Source organism: Corvus cornix, chromosome 13, assembly GCF_000738735.6.
Source record: "Corvus cornix cornix isolate S_Up_H32 chromosome 13, ASM73873v5, whole genome shotgun sequence".
Taxonomy (NCBI): Eukaryota; Metazoa; Chordata; class Aves; order Passeriformes; family Corvidae; genus Corvus; species Corvus cornix.
The window spans coordinates 13,406,675-13,419,849 of record NC_046343.1 but is presented as its reverse complement, the minus strand read 5'-3'; the positions used below and the strand labels follow the sequence as shown (position 1 = coordinate 13,419,849).

General features: G+C 43.9%; 1 protein-coding gene across 1 annotated transcript; it reads left to right on the top strand.

Moving 5' to 3' along the window:
* The first annotated feature begins 229 nt into the window (after positions 1-229).
* On the top strand, positions 230-12,947 carry NPM1 (nucleophosmin 1). Its single transcript, XM_039559706.1, has 11 exons — positions 230-388; positions 1,097-1,176; positions 4,048-4,167; positions 4,939-5,032; positions 5,766-5,869; positions 6,331-6,392; positions 6,853-6,907; positions 8,027-8,116; positions 9,042-9,143; positions 11,538-11,612; positions 12,599-12,947. Exons 1-11 carry the CDS (start codon positions 325-327, stop codon positions 12,635-12,637), a joined length of 885 nt encoding a protein of 294 aa, XP_039415640.1. The 5' UTR covers positions 230-324; the 3' UTR covers positions 12,638-12,947.
* The last annotated feature ends 228 nt before the right edge of the window (positions 12,948-13,175 follow it).

Genomic DNA, 13,175 nt, shown 5'->3' with positions numbered 1-13,175 from the left:
GCTGCGGGGCGGCTCCGGCTGCGGGGCGGCTCCGGCGCGGCGGGACCGGCCCGGGAGGGTCCGGGGGGCGGCCCGGGACCCCTCACACGGACCCGGCCCCGCGGCGCCCCCTGGCGGCCCGCCCGACCCCGCGCGCGACCACCCTCCGCACGCGCGAGTGCGCGCGTGCGCAGGAGCGGAACGGGGGGCCGAGGGGGCGTGTTTCGCGCGCGGCTCTCGCGAGAGCGCGAGGCTATATCAGCGAGTGGGCGGGCACGGGGCTTCCTTTAGTGCGTGTCCGCCCGCAGCGCAGCATCCGCCGGCCAGTTGCGCCCCAGCCCCGCGATGGAGGACAGCGCCATGGACATGGAGAGCATGGGCCCCCTGCGCCCGCAGACTTTCCTCTTCGGTAACGCTCGCCGCTCCCGCGGCAACGCTCTCCCGGGGCCCGCTGGCTCCGTCGCCCCCGCAGGCCCCGGGGCCGGGCGCCGTGCGGGCGCCGTGCGGGGCCGCGGCCTGTGCCGGCCGAGCGCCGCGCCTCCGCGAAGGGGAAGGGGAAGGGGGGGCTGTATCGGGGCCGTTCCCGCGCCGCGGCCGTTCCCGCGCGCGCTCCCCACGTGGCGCGCGGCCCGCACGTGGCGGGGCCCGTCCCGCTTTGTCCCGCGCTTTGTTCCCGGTGTCTCCCGGCCGTTCCTAAGGACGCGGCGCGCTGGGAGCGCCCGCGGAGCACATGGCAGCGCCACCGGAGGCGGAGCACGTGGAGCGCCTCGCGGCCGCGCGCGCCTTTCCGTCCATGGCTCCGGGACAGGCCGGGCCGCCCGCCGCGGGCGTTGCGGAGCTGGCATCGCCCCGGGCACCGCGAGGGACGCTGGGCGGGGGTGGTCTTGAAGCTGCTGGGCTTGAACGGGCCGCGCGGGGAGCTGCGTGGTCGGCAGCAGGCCGCGCACTCGCCTGGGGTTTTCCTCACCCCACGTGTTCACTGCGTGCGTGCCCAGAGTGCCGCTAGTTCTCTGTGCAGGTACAAGGCCTGGGAGCACTAAGTTGCAAAATAAGTGGTTAGCAAATACCTGCGTCTTTAATAAAACAGCAGATGTATAATTGAATTGTCTTCTTACAGGCTGCGAGCTTAAAGCGGATAAGGAGTATCAGTTTAAAGTAGATGATGAAGAAAATGAACATCAGTTGTCTCTGAGAACGGCAAGTACTGTTTGGTTTTTAACTTTACATTTTTAATGTAGTGGTGTGCTATGATGCAAGAAGTGAGTTTTTTAACGCGTCGTTTATTTCTCCAGTCTTAATTCTTCTAGAGATAAATGTTTTGTGAATCTGTTCATAAGCATCTCTTATTGGCAGTGGAGTGTATACTGTAATTTCAGATCTTTTCTGTATTGAAGACGTTTCTCCATGGATTTTTCATTGTTGACAGCAAGCAGTGCAAGGCTGGAAAAGGTTAAGAATCAACTCACAGTAGGTTAATCAATACGTACTAAATAGAATTAAATGCCAAACCGTACATTCAGGCATCCCTAATGCAAATAGTGCAGATGCTACAGGAGCACAGGGGAAGGATGGACTTACAAGACTCATACATAGGCACACTTCTGTAGACTACTAGAAACTTTATTTTGAAAACCATTTCAGTGTGTTCCCAAACATAATTCCAGTTCTTGGTCTTCCCCAGAATTGGATAATAAGTAAATCCAAATAAGAGGGAAAAAGGTGTATGTTTTGATTTTTGTCCTTGGTTTGCCCTCTCCAAGGATGTAACTGGCAAACCCCATCTTTCAGTCAGATAATTCATCTGACAGACTCCTGGAGAGTTCTTGTGTGTCCTTGGAACTTTCTGGTGCCACACAAGTCAGACACACTATTTCAAGGCTTTCGTTCTGGGTAGCAGAACCATATGCCCCAGCTTCAGAGACAAGATATTAAAGAGTTACAGCATCTCTGCTGCTTATTGCTGTGTTTGTTTAGATACAAAGAGACACTTTGATACCTGGGAGCAAGAGAGTCTTTTAATTGTGGGTTAATTCCTACAGCAGAATTGCTTCCTGGAGGTCACTTGCATAATAATGATCCCTAAACACTTCATAGTGTTACTGAAAACACTTCTGTGTTAGTTATGTGACTCATGTGTTTTCCATCCTTGTGTATTATGAAAAGTGCAGCCTGGACCTGACAATGAGTAATTTGTTCTTGATTACAATTTCTTTTGATGGAAGAATATAACAATAAAGTATGTATGGGGAAGTCCATATGCCAAGTTCTTGTATCTGAATGCTTGTTACGCAGATAAAATTAGTGATACTTCGATTGTATGATTTTACCCAACATTCTTTTTCTATTTTTTTAATTTTTTCAAGATTTCTTTTAGCATCTCTTCTGATGTTGTACACTGTGTGAAGGATGAAGCAGATCGATCCACAGTGCTACTTTGTTGTTAGGCTTTTGGGGGGGATAAAGTCTTTAATTAATAACCTCTTTTCATAGAACAAAAAGGGATGATACACAGCAGAAATGGGGTTAAGATAACAAAGGACAAACTAGGAAATGTTTGAGAGACTAAAGAGTTAAAAGGTCTGGGATGTGGTTGCAAGCAGAAAATGCCTTGTTGAGCATAGGAAGAACTTACAGAAAGATAAGGCGTGAAGGTAGCAAATACCTGAGGACTGATCTGTGCTCTTGATAAAAGCCCAGATGAGTAGAAGTGCCTGTTAACATACAAGTGTGGTGATGGACTTGGGCATGAGGTACAGCAAGATGGGGAGAAAAGGGGGTAAAAGTGAAAAGGGATGGGTGGATGAAGGAGGTAAAAGTGGTGTGAGTTTCTGAAAATGTCCTAGTAATAGCTAAGAACAGGAATGGTCACTGCCTCGTTACCTATTTATTCAGTGTGCATTCCTTCAGTGTAGAAATTTAAGCACATACATGGATGCTTGCCAAACACAGGAAATAAATGAAGAGTAAGTGCTGTAGTATTACTTGAACTGGAGCAAATGACAGGAGTAGTAGAGGGTGGAGGGCATGCTCTAAAATTTTTGTCCCACTAGCTGAACAAGTCAGTGTTGTTGACAACACATTTAAAAGGCGAGATCAGAGCTGCAATTTCACCTCTTTAAATTGCTAATAAAAATCTGCCAGAAGTAGTGAATCCAATATTCTGTTTCCCAGCCTTCAGTCTGATACATCTAAGTCTGAACCATTATAGCCTCCTTTTAAAGCTCAGCTCTTGGAGAATGGAAACTTGAGTTGTATGCATCTGCCTGAAGTATTAACACCCATGTCTCCTGTGGGGGTTGGGAGGCTTTTGTTGCATGGGCTTTAGGAAAGGGAACACAGAGCCTTGTGCACTGCTGTTGGGAATAGCTGTAGTACAAGGGATTCTTGATTTTCACATCTTCTGCATGTAGTCCTGTCTGAGAGGCCAGAGGTTCAGTGAACTGGAATTTCAGGCCTGACCAATGTCTTTCACTCACTTGTCTCCTTGCAGCTATGAGTTTTGACTCTTCAGAAAGTGCCAGACTCTTACTCAGAGTAAGGAATCCAGGCAGTTGAGTTTAGAAATGCCTTGGGACAGCAGTTCTCAGTCCATGGTGAATTAAAGCAAAAGACATGTGCATAAATCACAGTGTTCAACTGAGCTGGTGTTAGACTTGACTCCTCAGTGAAGGTCAAGTAAGCAGAAGGTGCACAGTGTGATACAGGGAAGCGATTGGCTGATGGCAGGAAGGGGAAGGCTGTAGGCTGAGGTTCTGTGGAAGAGATGATGTGTATGTGCTTCTTGGACTAGCTGTAGGGCTGACTGAACTTGCCACTGCCTTGTTTCAGTGCAGTGATCCACCAGCAAATGACCTGATTTCACTGTCATCAAAACATGCCTGGAGGTGTGCCTTGGAAGTTCCAGTGTTGCTGAGAAAGAGTACTGGCTTGGGCTAGAGTGTGGTTGAATCATTAGTAGTTAGAAATGCACATTTCAGCATTCATTGATGCAGAACAGTGAATGGGGTTTAGAAGACTTTAAAATATTGGGGAAGATGCTCAGACTGTGCCTTGTTCTTGACTTCACAGGTTACTTTAGGAGCTGGAGCCAAAGACGAATTACACGTTGTAGAAGCAGAAGCACTGGACTATGAAGGCAACCCTACTAAAGTAGTACTGGCATCTCTGAAAATGTCAGTGCAGCCTACAGTAAGTGCAGAAACTTGGGAAAATCGACTGTAATATTGGTGTCTAGTGAGAAAAAAGTTAAAAATGGCTTGGGTCAACTGAATTTTAGTGAGACTGAACAGTGTGTTCAGACAAGTGTCTGTTTTGGTGGTAGTAAATACAAACATCTCTTGTGCCTGGTAGAGTTACTTTAGTCATCTGGAGATAATTGACTTGTTCAAATTACACATTCTTTTAAAGTGATAGTAATTACACATTTCATCTGTATATATCTACAAGTATATCCAAGCAGATTCATCTTAAAGCTGTGTTGCTTTCTTTAAACCCGGGATGAGAGCAATTTGTTTTTTCTGAAGGTCCCAAGCTCTTCAGGTGATTGCTCTTCTTTGTCACTCCAAGGGCACCCTGTTGTCATTTCTGCTATCTGGAATGTAGTTTGACTCAGTTGCTGATGATGTACAAATAGAACTACACAACTCCAGGGGCAGGTGGGACAGATAATGTTAAAATTGACAGTGCTGCCAAGTGGAGTAGAAACAAATGTGTATTGGTATGGCCTTGGAGTGCTTTAATGAGGATAAGCCATGAATGTAGTAAACCCCTGTTGGTGGCTTATTGACCTTGAGTTGACTCTGTAACACTCACAGAGTATTCTGTCAGTGGGAACGTGGAGTAACTGTGTTAGCCGTGGAGTCTCCAGCTGTTGGTGTTACTGTTTCTGCTTGGATGGAGTGTCTGTTGAGTACACTTCTCTTGGAATATTCGACTGAATAACGATGCTTTGTCCCACAGGTCTCATTAGGCGGCTTTGAGATCACACCACCAGTGGTGTTGAGATTGAAATGTGGTTCAGGGCCTGTTTACGTCAGCGGTCAGCACCTCGTGGGTACGTATGGCTGCTCACTGCTCTGTCCGGGCACCTGGCAGCACCAGCAGGACTCCAGGGGATGCGGAGCTGGTGCCTCCAGAAGTGCTTTTGCTGATACTGACCCTCTGAATCATAAAGTCACGTCATTGGTGGCATGGAGTGACTGTAGGGCAGAAGTTCAGAGGAGTGCTTGCATGCCTTTGCTTGCCACTTGTTTTGTATGGATAAAGGGGCATTTATCAACCTTGCAATTTGAGTTGTAATTCCTCCCCTTGAAAGTGGGTGTTGGTGTCCCACTGTTGGCTTTCTGCTTATTAGCTTAGTGTGAGAAGACTACCCATGAAATAGTTTTGTTTTTTAGCTAAACTAACCTAGGACTAGCCTTCTGCTTTGGAGAATCATCTTTGATCTTTCTCTCTACTAGTTTTTAAATGTGTCTCCTTAGGAACGGAGAAAATGTTATTTTTAACTTTCTGTGGTCTGTTGTGTGTGAGGAGTGTTCCAACCAGTTGTGTGTGGTGGTTGTTCACCCGTTTTGGGTTTCCCTGTGGTAGTATCTGCATGCAGTCAGCTGGAAAACTTCTGGTCAGTGGTTAGGTCACTAGTGAAAAGCTTCCCACTATCAGTTCAGCACTTCAGCAAGATCAAAGCTACTCAGTTGTGGGTGATGCTCTTTGTTTCCTACTAGCAGTCTTGCTTTACCTATTGTTTAATAAGGTGAGGTTTTTACACGTTGCCTTTGTTTTATCAGCATTAGAAGAAGAACCAGAATCAGATGAGGAGGAAGATGATACAAAAATTGTTAATGCTTCAACAAAGAGACCAGCAAGTGGAGGAGGAGCTAAAACACCACAGGTATATGGACTTGCAGTCACTTTGTTCACAGCATTTTCTTCTAGTTTAGTATTAGTGTTGCCTCTAGGAGTAAGTTAGGTGGTTTGCTATAATAAGTGGAAGGGGATTATTCTGTACTAAATTACAGAAGTGTAACTAAGTACAGAAAGCTCCCAAAGTTTTGCTGGAGGATGAATATAATGGCTACTTCTGTGGAAATTCTGTCCCCTGCAGTAACTGCAGGTTCTGGTATAAACATCAGTGTGTACTGCAGGAGTTTAGGTGCTGAAGGAAAGGTTTGTATGCTCAGAGCACATGCAGTAAACTTGTTAGTAGCTTTGGACTTGGCAGCTGTGACTTCCTGAGTTTAGCTAAATTGATGGAAGATAGTCTTGTAGTTATGCCACAAATATTTTAGATGACAGTTGCTCTTTATTACCACAAAATGGTATCAACACTTAACAGACTTTTCTTTTTAAAAGAAAAAACCAAAACTAGCAGAGGATGATGAGGATGATGATGAAGATGAGGATGACGACGATGAGTATGTATTCTTGTTTTGATAATGTATTTTGAAATGCAGGGTTAACTTTCAGAATATGAATTGTGTGACATAACTGGATCCTAAGTGAAAAAGCTGCTGTGTCTTGGCTAGGGAAAAAGCATACTTGCCTTATTTATCTCTGCAGTGCTATCTAAATTAATGTTATTCAGATATGTCATACTGGGTTATAATGCTTGGCTTCCTGTTACTCATTAGCCCCTAACAATAGTAGTGGAAGTCCCTAGGATACATCCCTTCAGTATTGAAGAGGAGGGAATGCATGTAACTGCTTTAAAAGTAGTGCTTGCCCTAGCACTTAGCTGTGTGTTAAGGTATAAGGTAAACTTGGAAAGATTGCTTGCTTCCTTCATGAATAAAACATGTTACTGGGAGGGAGGGGGAAGATCAATTCCTAATGTGAATCTTGAGTTATGGTGAGTGACTTCCTTTCTAATTGTAGTGATGAGGATGACTTAGAGGATGATGAGGAAGAAATTAAAGCACCAATAAAGAAAGTAAGTGGCTAATACTGTGATACAACAGTAATCTGGCAGGTAGTCCCTTACATCAATGAGTTTTAGCACAGCTGTCTGGAATGTGTGAATGGGGGATGGATTGGTTTTTGCACTTAGCTCAGCCTGTGTAAAGAAATTCTAATAGGACATGAGAACACTTCAATGTGAGTGTGTGCCCATCCAGTCTACGTTTTATTTCCTTGGCTGCAGAGGGGCGATGGGGTTTCTATCAGCACAGGCATGCAGCTCTCAGACTCGTGTGGGCCTGGATGGCTGTTGGGCAGCAAGCAAAATCCTGCTCCAAGCGCGCTGTGCTTTGCAGTTTCAGTCCTGCATGCTGTGGAAAGGGTTTTTTTGGCGACCTTAAATACAAAATGCTCTAAGTGGGTGAGCCTCTGGAGAGGGTTCACTGCAGGCGGGCAAGTGCTTGGATGTGCCATTCTGCCAGGCCTCGAGTGCCATCTGGTGGTGCAGTCAACGCACAGCAGGGCAGGGAGAAGGGAGGCATTTTCTTGTGTACCTTGGCTTGGGTTTTTGTGCTCGTATCTACTGTTTGAAAACAAGTATTTAATGTTTTACTTCACCGTGTGCTGCTCTGTCCCTACTGAATTTCCATAGGTGATAGTGCACAATGGCCTGGTAAAGAAAGACAGTCTGAACTGCAGATTCTTGCTGTCTGATATAATCCAGGGTGACTGAACAAAATGGTCCCTTGATTTATATAGGAGTGTTAAGACTCCATATCTTAAATGTTTGTGTGGTGTCACGTCCCATGCGCATCCCAGACAATATTTCTGGATAAAATGGCAAATGAGGTAAGGGTTGTGTTACAGAAGAAAAGTAGCACTGAATGAGGTCATGGAACTGTAGTGCCACCAGGAATTCATCTTAAAGCAATATCTGCCCCCCAAGGACTGCATGTTAATATATAAGGAAAGGTGATCTATTTAAGGAAAATACAATGGGAGTCCCACACAGTTGTACAGTGTCATAACAGAACTTGTTCTTGGGTATGTTACTGCGCTGCACTGCCAGGTTTTCCTTTGGGTTCCTGTAATGTGCTATCTTGAGTTTACTTGCAGCTCATTTGACAGATTACCTTGTGTGCTTTCTTTTCAGCCTGTTCGTGAGGTTGCAGGAAAAAATATGCAGAAAGCAAAGCAAAATGGAAAAGACTCTAAGCCATCTACACCAGCATCTAAATCAAAAGTGAGTGAAAACAACTGAGAAAAACAAAGGTTTATTTTAGTGTGGAATTTTAGTGTTTCTTGCCTAATGGTAGCTTCAAACAGCATACTAACATTTAAGTGAAGTTTTTTAATCTTAATATAAAGCATGTTGAGGATACTGTTCACTGCTTCATGTTGTCTGTGAAACTCTTCAGTGATCAGTATATACCTATGACAGCCAAGATTTGAAATCAGATATACTGCCCTTTGGGAATATTGGTAAGTCTTTGGTTTGAAACACTAAATCTATTGTTTTTGTGCAGCACCTTGTACAAGAGGGTGACTGCCAAGTGTGTTTCCACCGGGGAACAGTTGGAGGCTGCTGCTGCTAAGGGGCTCTCATGGCACTGACCCACTTCAGGACTGAGAGTTTTCTTGTTCAGTGCTGTGTAACCGTGTCCTGCTTCCTTGTGCAGCTTTTCCTTGCTGCATGTACTCAGACATGATGCCAGGAAGGTTCATTCAGAAATGAGCATGGGGTACATGGCAGGATAGTATCCAAAAAGCAGTGCAGGTGTGCCTTTTAAAGCATGACCTAATCTGGCTGCAGATGTGGAGTAAACTCTGAATCACTAAATATTCTGGCTATTTTTGGTTCATTTCTGTTGAGAGAAAGGGCTGTGGAAGCACCTGCCCAGAAGCATAAGATACCAGCTGTGCTAACCATAATAACTCCAGACTTAAAATTGTTCTTTTTCATGCTTCTGAGGAATGTGTGGGAAGCACAAATTTAGGTTTTGTGACTTTTTGAAAACTATATGGACTGTCAATGTGATAACTTGTTCTTCTGTTCCATATAAAATCTACAGTAGGTTCTAGTCTACTGTAACCTTGTTTTTACAAAATTTATCTTATATTCTGAGTAGCTTCATGTGCAAGTTACTAATGAAATGAATAATTTTCAGACTCCAGATTCCAAGAAGGATAAAACTCTAACTCCAAAAACACCAAAAGTCCCTCTGTCGTTAGAGGAGATAAAAGCAAAAATGCAAGCATCTGTAGATAAGGTGAGTTTTTGGAATTGGGGTTTCTCAGCCTTGTTTTTACAGTTCTGCAGATGAGAAGAATTGGATGTTTTAAGAAATTGTTACGATGTCGCTGATTGCTGTGCTGTTATCATCAGCATGTGTTGATGTTGAAACTTAGAGAAATGAAAACACATTTGGGGAAAAAAATGCCTCTGTACTCATGAGAAACAAACCCGCTTTGTTTCCATATTCCTCCAGTAGTGCTGATTGGCAATTTGGTATTTCTTAAGTGAAGTGTCACCATAAAAAAAAAAAAAAACCCACACCAAAACAAAACCAACAAAAAACAAACACAAAAAACGTTAGGTGATGTTTGTTCTAAAGATGACTTAACTAGTATTAGATATACATTTTAGGTTACTAAAGTCAAGTGCAGTGAGTTCCTCACACGCTTGGAATGCCTTGGTCTTGAAACAGTATCCTGGTGCTTGTAAGGCTCGGTAACTTCCAGAAGAGGGAGATAGGTGCTTGTGATAGGAGCTGATACTTTGCTAAGGACCTGAAAGCATTTGCTTTCTGGAGGGATATGGGGTTGAGTCTCCCTTCAGTGGATGCTTCACCCTTTAAAGGTGTGAGGGCAGCCACTTGTTCTGGTTGTTACCAGCTATGACTAGCACTTGGTGGTCACACTTGTGAGTAGTATTCTTAGCTGCTATTAAAGTTTAAAATAGAAAACTCAGTTCTGGGTTGGTTGGGTGTAGCAGGTGATTCTTTTCCTCCTTAGCCTGGGGTGGTAGTGCATGTGCAAGCAAGGGGTGTGTTCTGAGTACCCCTGTGCTCGTAGCAGGTGGGAGCGAGGACCTGACTGCTTGTACTCGGCTGGCTCAGAAGTGCTGATAAGGGTGCTAGGAAAAATGGTTGGTTTGCTGATGGGGTTTTTTGGTTCAAAGTACCCTTTTTAACCCCATACAAGGTCAAACAAGGGTTGCCTAAAGAATTAGGATCATCTTCTGCTTAGATCATTAGTGTTTTGAGGCTACTTTGTTCCAGGAATGCAGAACAGGATGGGAAGTGTTTAAATACGGGGTGGATGCAGAGTGAGCAATGACAGGCTGTGATGAGGATGGAAATGCACAGCCCTGGACTATGAGCCTGACATGATGGATTGAACCATTCTAGTGGGTCACAATAACCCCTGGATGCTGCTGTGGTGTTATAAAATGACTCAGAGGAGCCATGATTAGTGATGTTTCTGCAGTGCAAGCACAAGTGGCTGAGCTGCTCACAGTAGACATGTCCCTGCAGAGGGAAGCATGCAGAGCAGATAACTGGTAAAAAGAGCTTTAAAATACATTATCTGGTGCTGAAGAGTTTTTGCTGGGAAATGCTGTCTAAGCACTGTAGCAGGGAGCTTTTTTCAAGATGGCGCTGGAGCATCCCTTAGTAAGGGAAGGGGTGTCTGCATTCTGTATACACAGGACTCCAGCTGGCAGCCAGCAAGTTAACAGATTTTTAAAAATCACTGGATTTAGAGCAGAACTCTTGTATTCAGTAGGTGTCAGGAAGCTAATAGAAAAGTATGAGGTGAGACAGTGGCCAAATCCAAGCTTTCTGGTTGCAGTATTGCAGTTTGAAATATTTCTCATGTTGCTGTTTCCTTTGAACAGAAATTGCTGCCTTGTGCAATGTGTTGAGTAGCAGCTCATTGTGCTGGCCTCGTTGGCATGGGATATTTCAACTGATACACCTGAAAATTTGGAAAGTATTTCTCTTGGGACATGTGGAAGGAAATCGGTGTCTCCTAAAATAGCATGCTGTAGTATCTTCCCTGGAGATACTGGGAGCCATGATGGTAAACGTGTATCTATGAACTGTTACCTGAATCTACCTTGCACACTGAGCATGTGCAAAGACAATTCCAGGCATTACAAGGAAATGTTTCTAGAACAGTTCTTTAAATAAATAGAAGTGGTGTACTAATGAGTAGTGTATCAGTGAGTTTTAAAGGATAGGTGGGAGGTCAGTTCTTGTTTTGCTTTAGAGAGCTGAAGTTGAAAACCTACCTTTGAAGGGTAATCTCAGGTTGCATGCTGTAGTAAGAGTCCATTAATACAGAATTAGTTCTAGTTTATCTGTATAGCATGGGCTATTGGCTACAGACAAAGTTATTTAAGTGGTGAATGTTTGCTGTTGTGCTCTTCAACATCAGCAAAGAGTCTTGGACAGCAATTCAGTGTGTAGCCACTCCTGTGAGAAATATCTGGGTATAGTAGAGAAGCAAACTTTCTAAAATGGTTTAAAGCAGATTAGTGTGGGAAGTTGCAAAGTGAGTTCAAATTCCACATGTGTTGCAAAGGGGTTCAGCATCATAGGTTATTTATTGGAAATGTTAAATGATCTGCAGACCCTAAAGCTTGCTTTTTTTCCATATAGGGTACTACCCTTCCAAAGCTGGAGCCCAAATTTGCCAACTACGTTAAGAATTGCTTCAGGACGGAGGACCAGAAGGTAACAGAATTCATCAGAGCTTGATAAAGTCCAAAAGCTTTTATAACCTGACTTAGGGATTCTTTTCTACTTAGTCTTTATAAGCTTTGGACTGTTTCAAAGGGTTGCAAACCACAAACAATACTTCAGATTAAATAAATGGGAATGGTTTTAAGGGTTTAGTTGGCTAAGATGGGAAAGCTAATATTTTATTACATTTTTCCAGCTTTTATATGGTTGGTAAATCATCTCTTGCTTACTAAACCCACAGAATTTTCCTTTTGGCACCGTATTGGCTAAGGAAATGAGCTGTGGTTTTCCTTGCTGCTGAATTTGGCCACCTAGGCCAGTCTGCTGTTCAGCCCTTTGTTGGGGAGGGTGTCTGGGAGGGGGAGCTGTTTTGTGATGGAGATTATGGCATTCTTGCTACATTCTCTCCCAAAATCAACTGAGCTCTTGAAAGAGCGCAAGCCAAAAGGTGGTATCAGGAAGCAAGTTTCTGAACTAGTTATTGCTTAACACAGACTAGGCTGAAAATGTGTCTTAGATTTCCCTATCAAAATTCCTTTAAGTTAATTTTTTTCCAGTGACAGAATTCCTTGTGCTTTCCTGCTTCCCTCAGTGGTTCAGAGTAGACTTGTCTGATGGACAAATTGATACGTTCTTAAAGGAATGTTGAAAAGCAGTCAGCCTCAGCCACTGGAGCTGCTGTGACATTAGCCAGGGTAGGCAGAGTTCAGCCAATATTTGCCTAGCTGGTCCACACCCATCCTCTCGCTCACCTTCACTGAGTTCTTACTGTTGTGACCTGCTGTGAGTAACAGTCTTCTAGCAGAAGGACCCAATGTCATGCTTTCAACTTGATTTTCTCTGAAAGGAATGCATTTTTTGTTATAATTTAATGTCAATTTTTATGGAGAAAGTGGAGATAGTAAACTCTATAAAATAATTTCAAAAATCATTTGAAAAATTGATTTCAATATCTAACTTTTTGTGTACACTTCCAGGTCATTCAAGCTCTCTGGCAGTGGAGACAGACTCTGTAAGAAAAGAAAACAATTTTAACAGTTCATTAAAATCTGCAGTCTTATTTCTGTAACCATTATTTGGCTGTTCTTTTTACAAATGCTGAAAGAGCTTTCCCTCCTGTGTCTGATAAATGTCATCCAGATTACCTTGCCAAGAATGTGTTGTCCAAAATGCCTGTTTAGTTTTTAAAGACAGGACTCCACCCTCAGCTTCATTTTAAGTATGTATGGAATGTTTTGATAAGGCATGGTGGTGGTCAGACAAATGGAAATGGTGGGGAGACTAAATGTATGTGGAAAAAATAAAATTTAGTATTTTAATAAAGTACTCTTGTTTCTTTTTTTATGGATCGGGGGAGTCTGCATACTGAACCCGGAGATAATGGGGCTTTAAAAGTTCTCTGAGGAGCTGCCTCTGAGTATTGTAGCTGCTTTACCAAGTACACATAAGCTATCCTCGTGCGTTGTCAACTTTAAAAACAACTCAGTTCCGTGAGCTTTGGAGCCACTGAGCAGATGATTGGTGAGAAGACTTAAGTGGCAAGCGGGGCTTTAT

Excerpts from the sequence above, each read along its gene's own strand:
- NPM1 (XM_039559706.1), top strand. The coding sequence starts at position 325 with ATGGAGGACAGCGCCATGGACATGGAGAGCATGGGCCCCCTGCGCCCG. Across the intron at positions 389-1,096 it reads CCCGCAGACTTTCCTCTTCG|GCTGCGAGCTTAAAGCGGAT; the intron begins GTAACGCTCGCC and ends GTCTTCTTACAG. Across the intron at positions 6,908-8,026 it reads TTAAAGCACCAATAAAGAAA|CCTGTTCGTGAGGTTGCAGG; the intron begins GTAAGTGGCTAA and ends CTTTCTTTTCAG.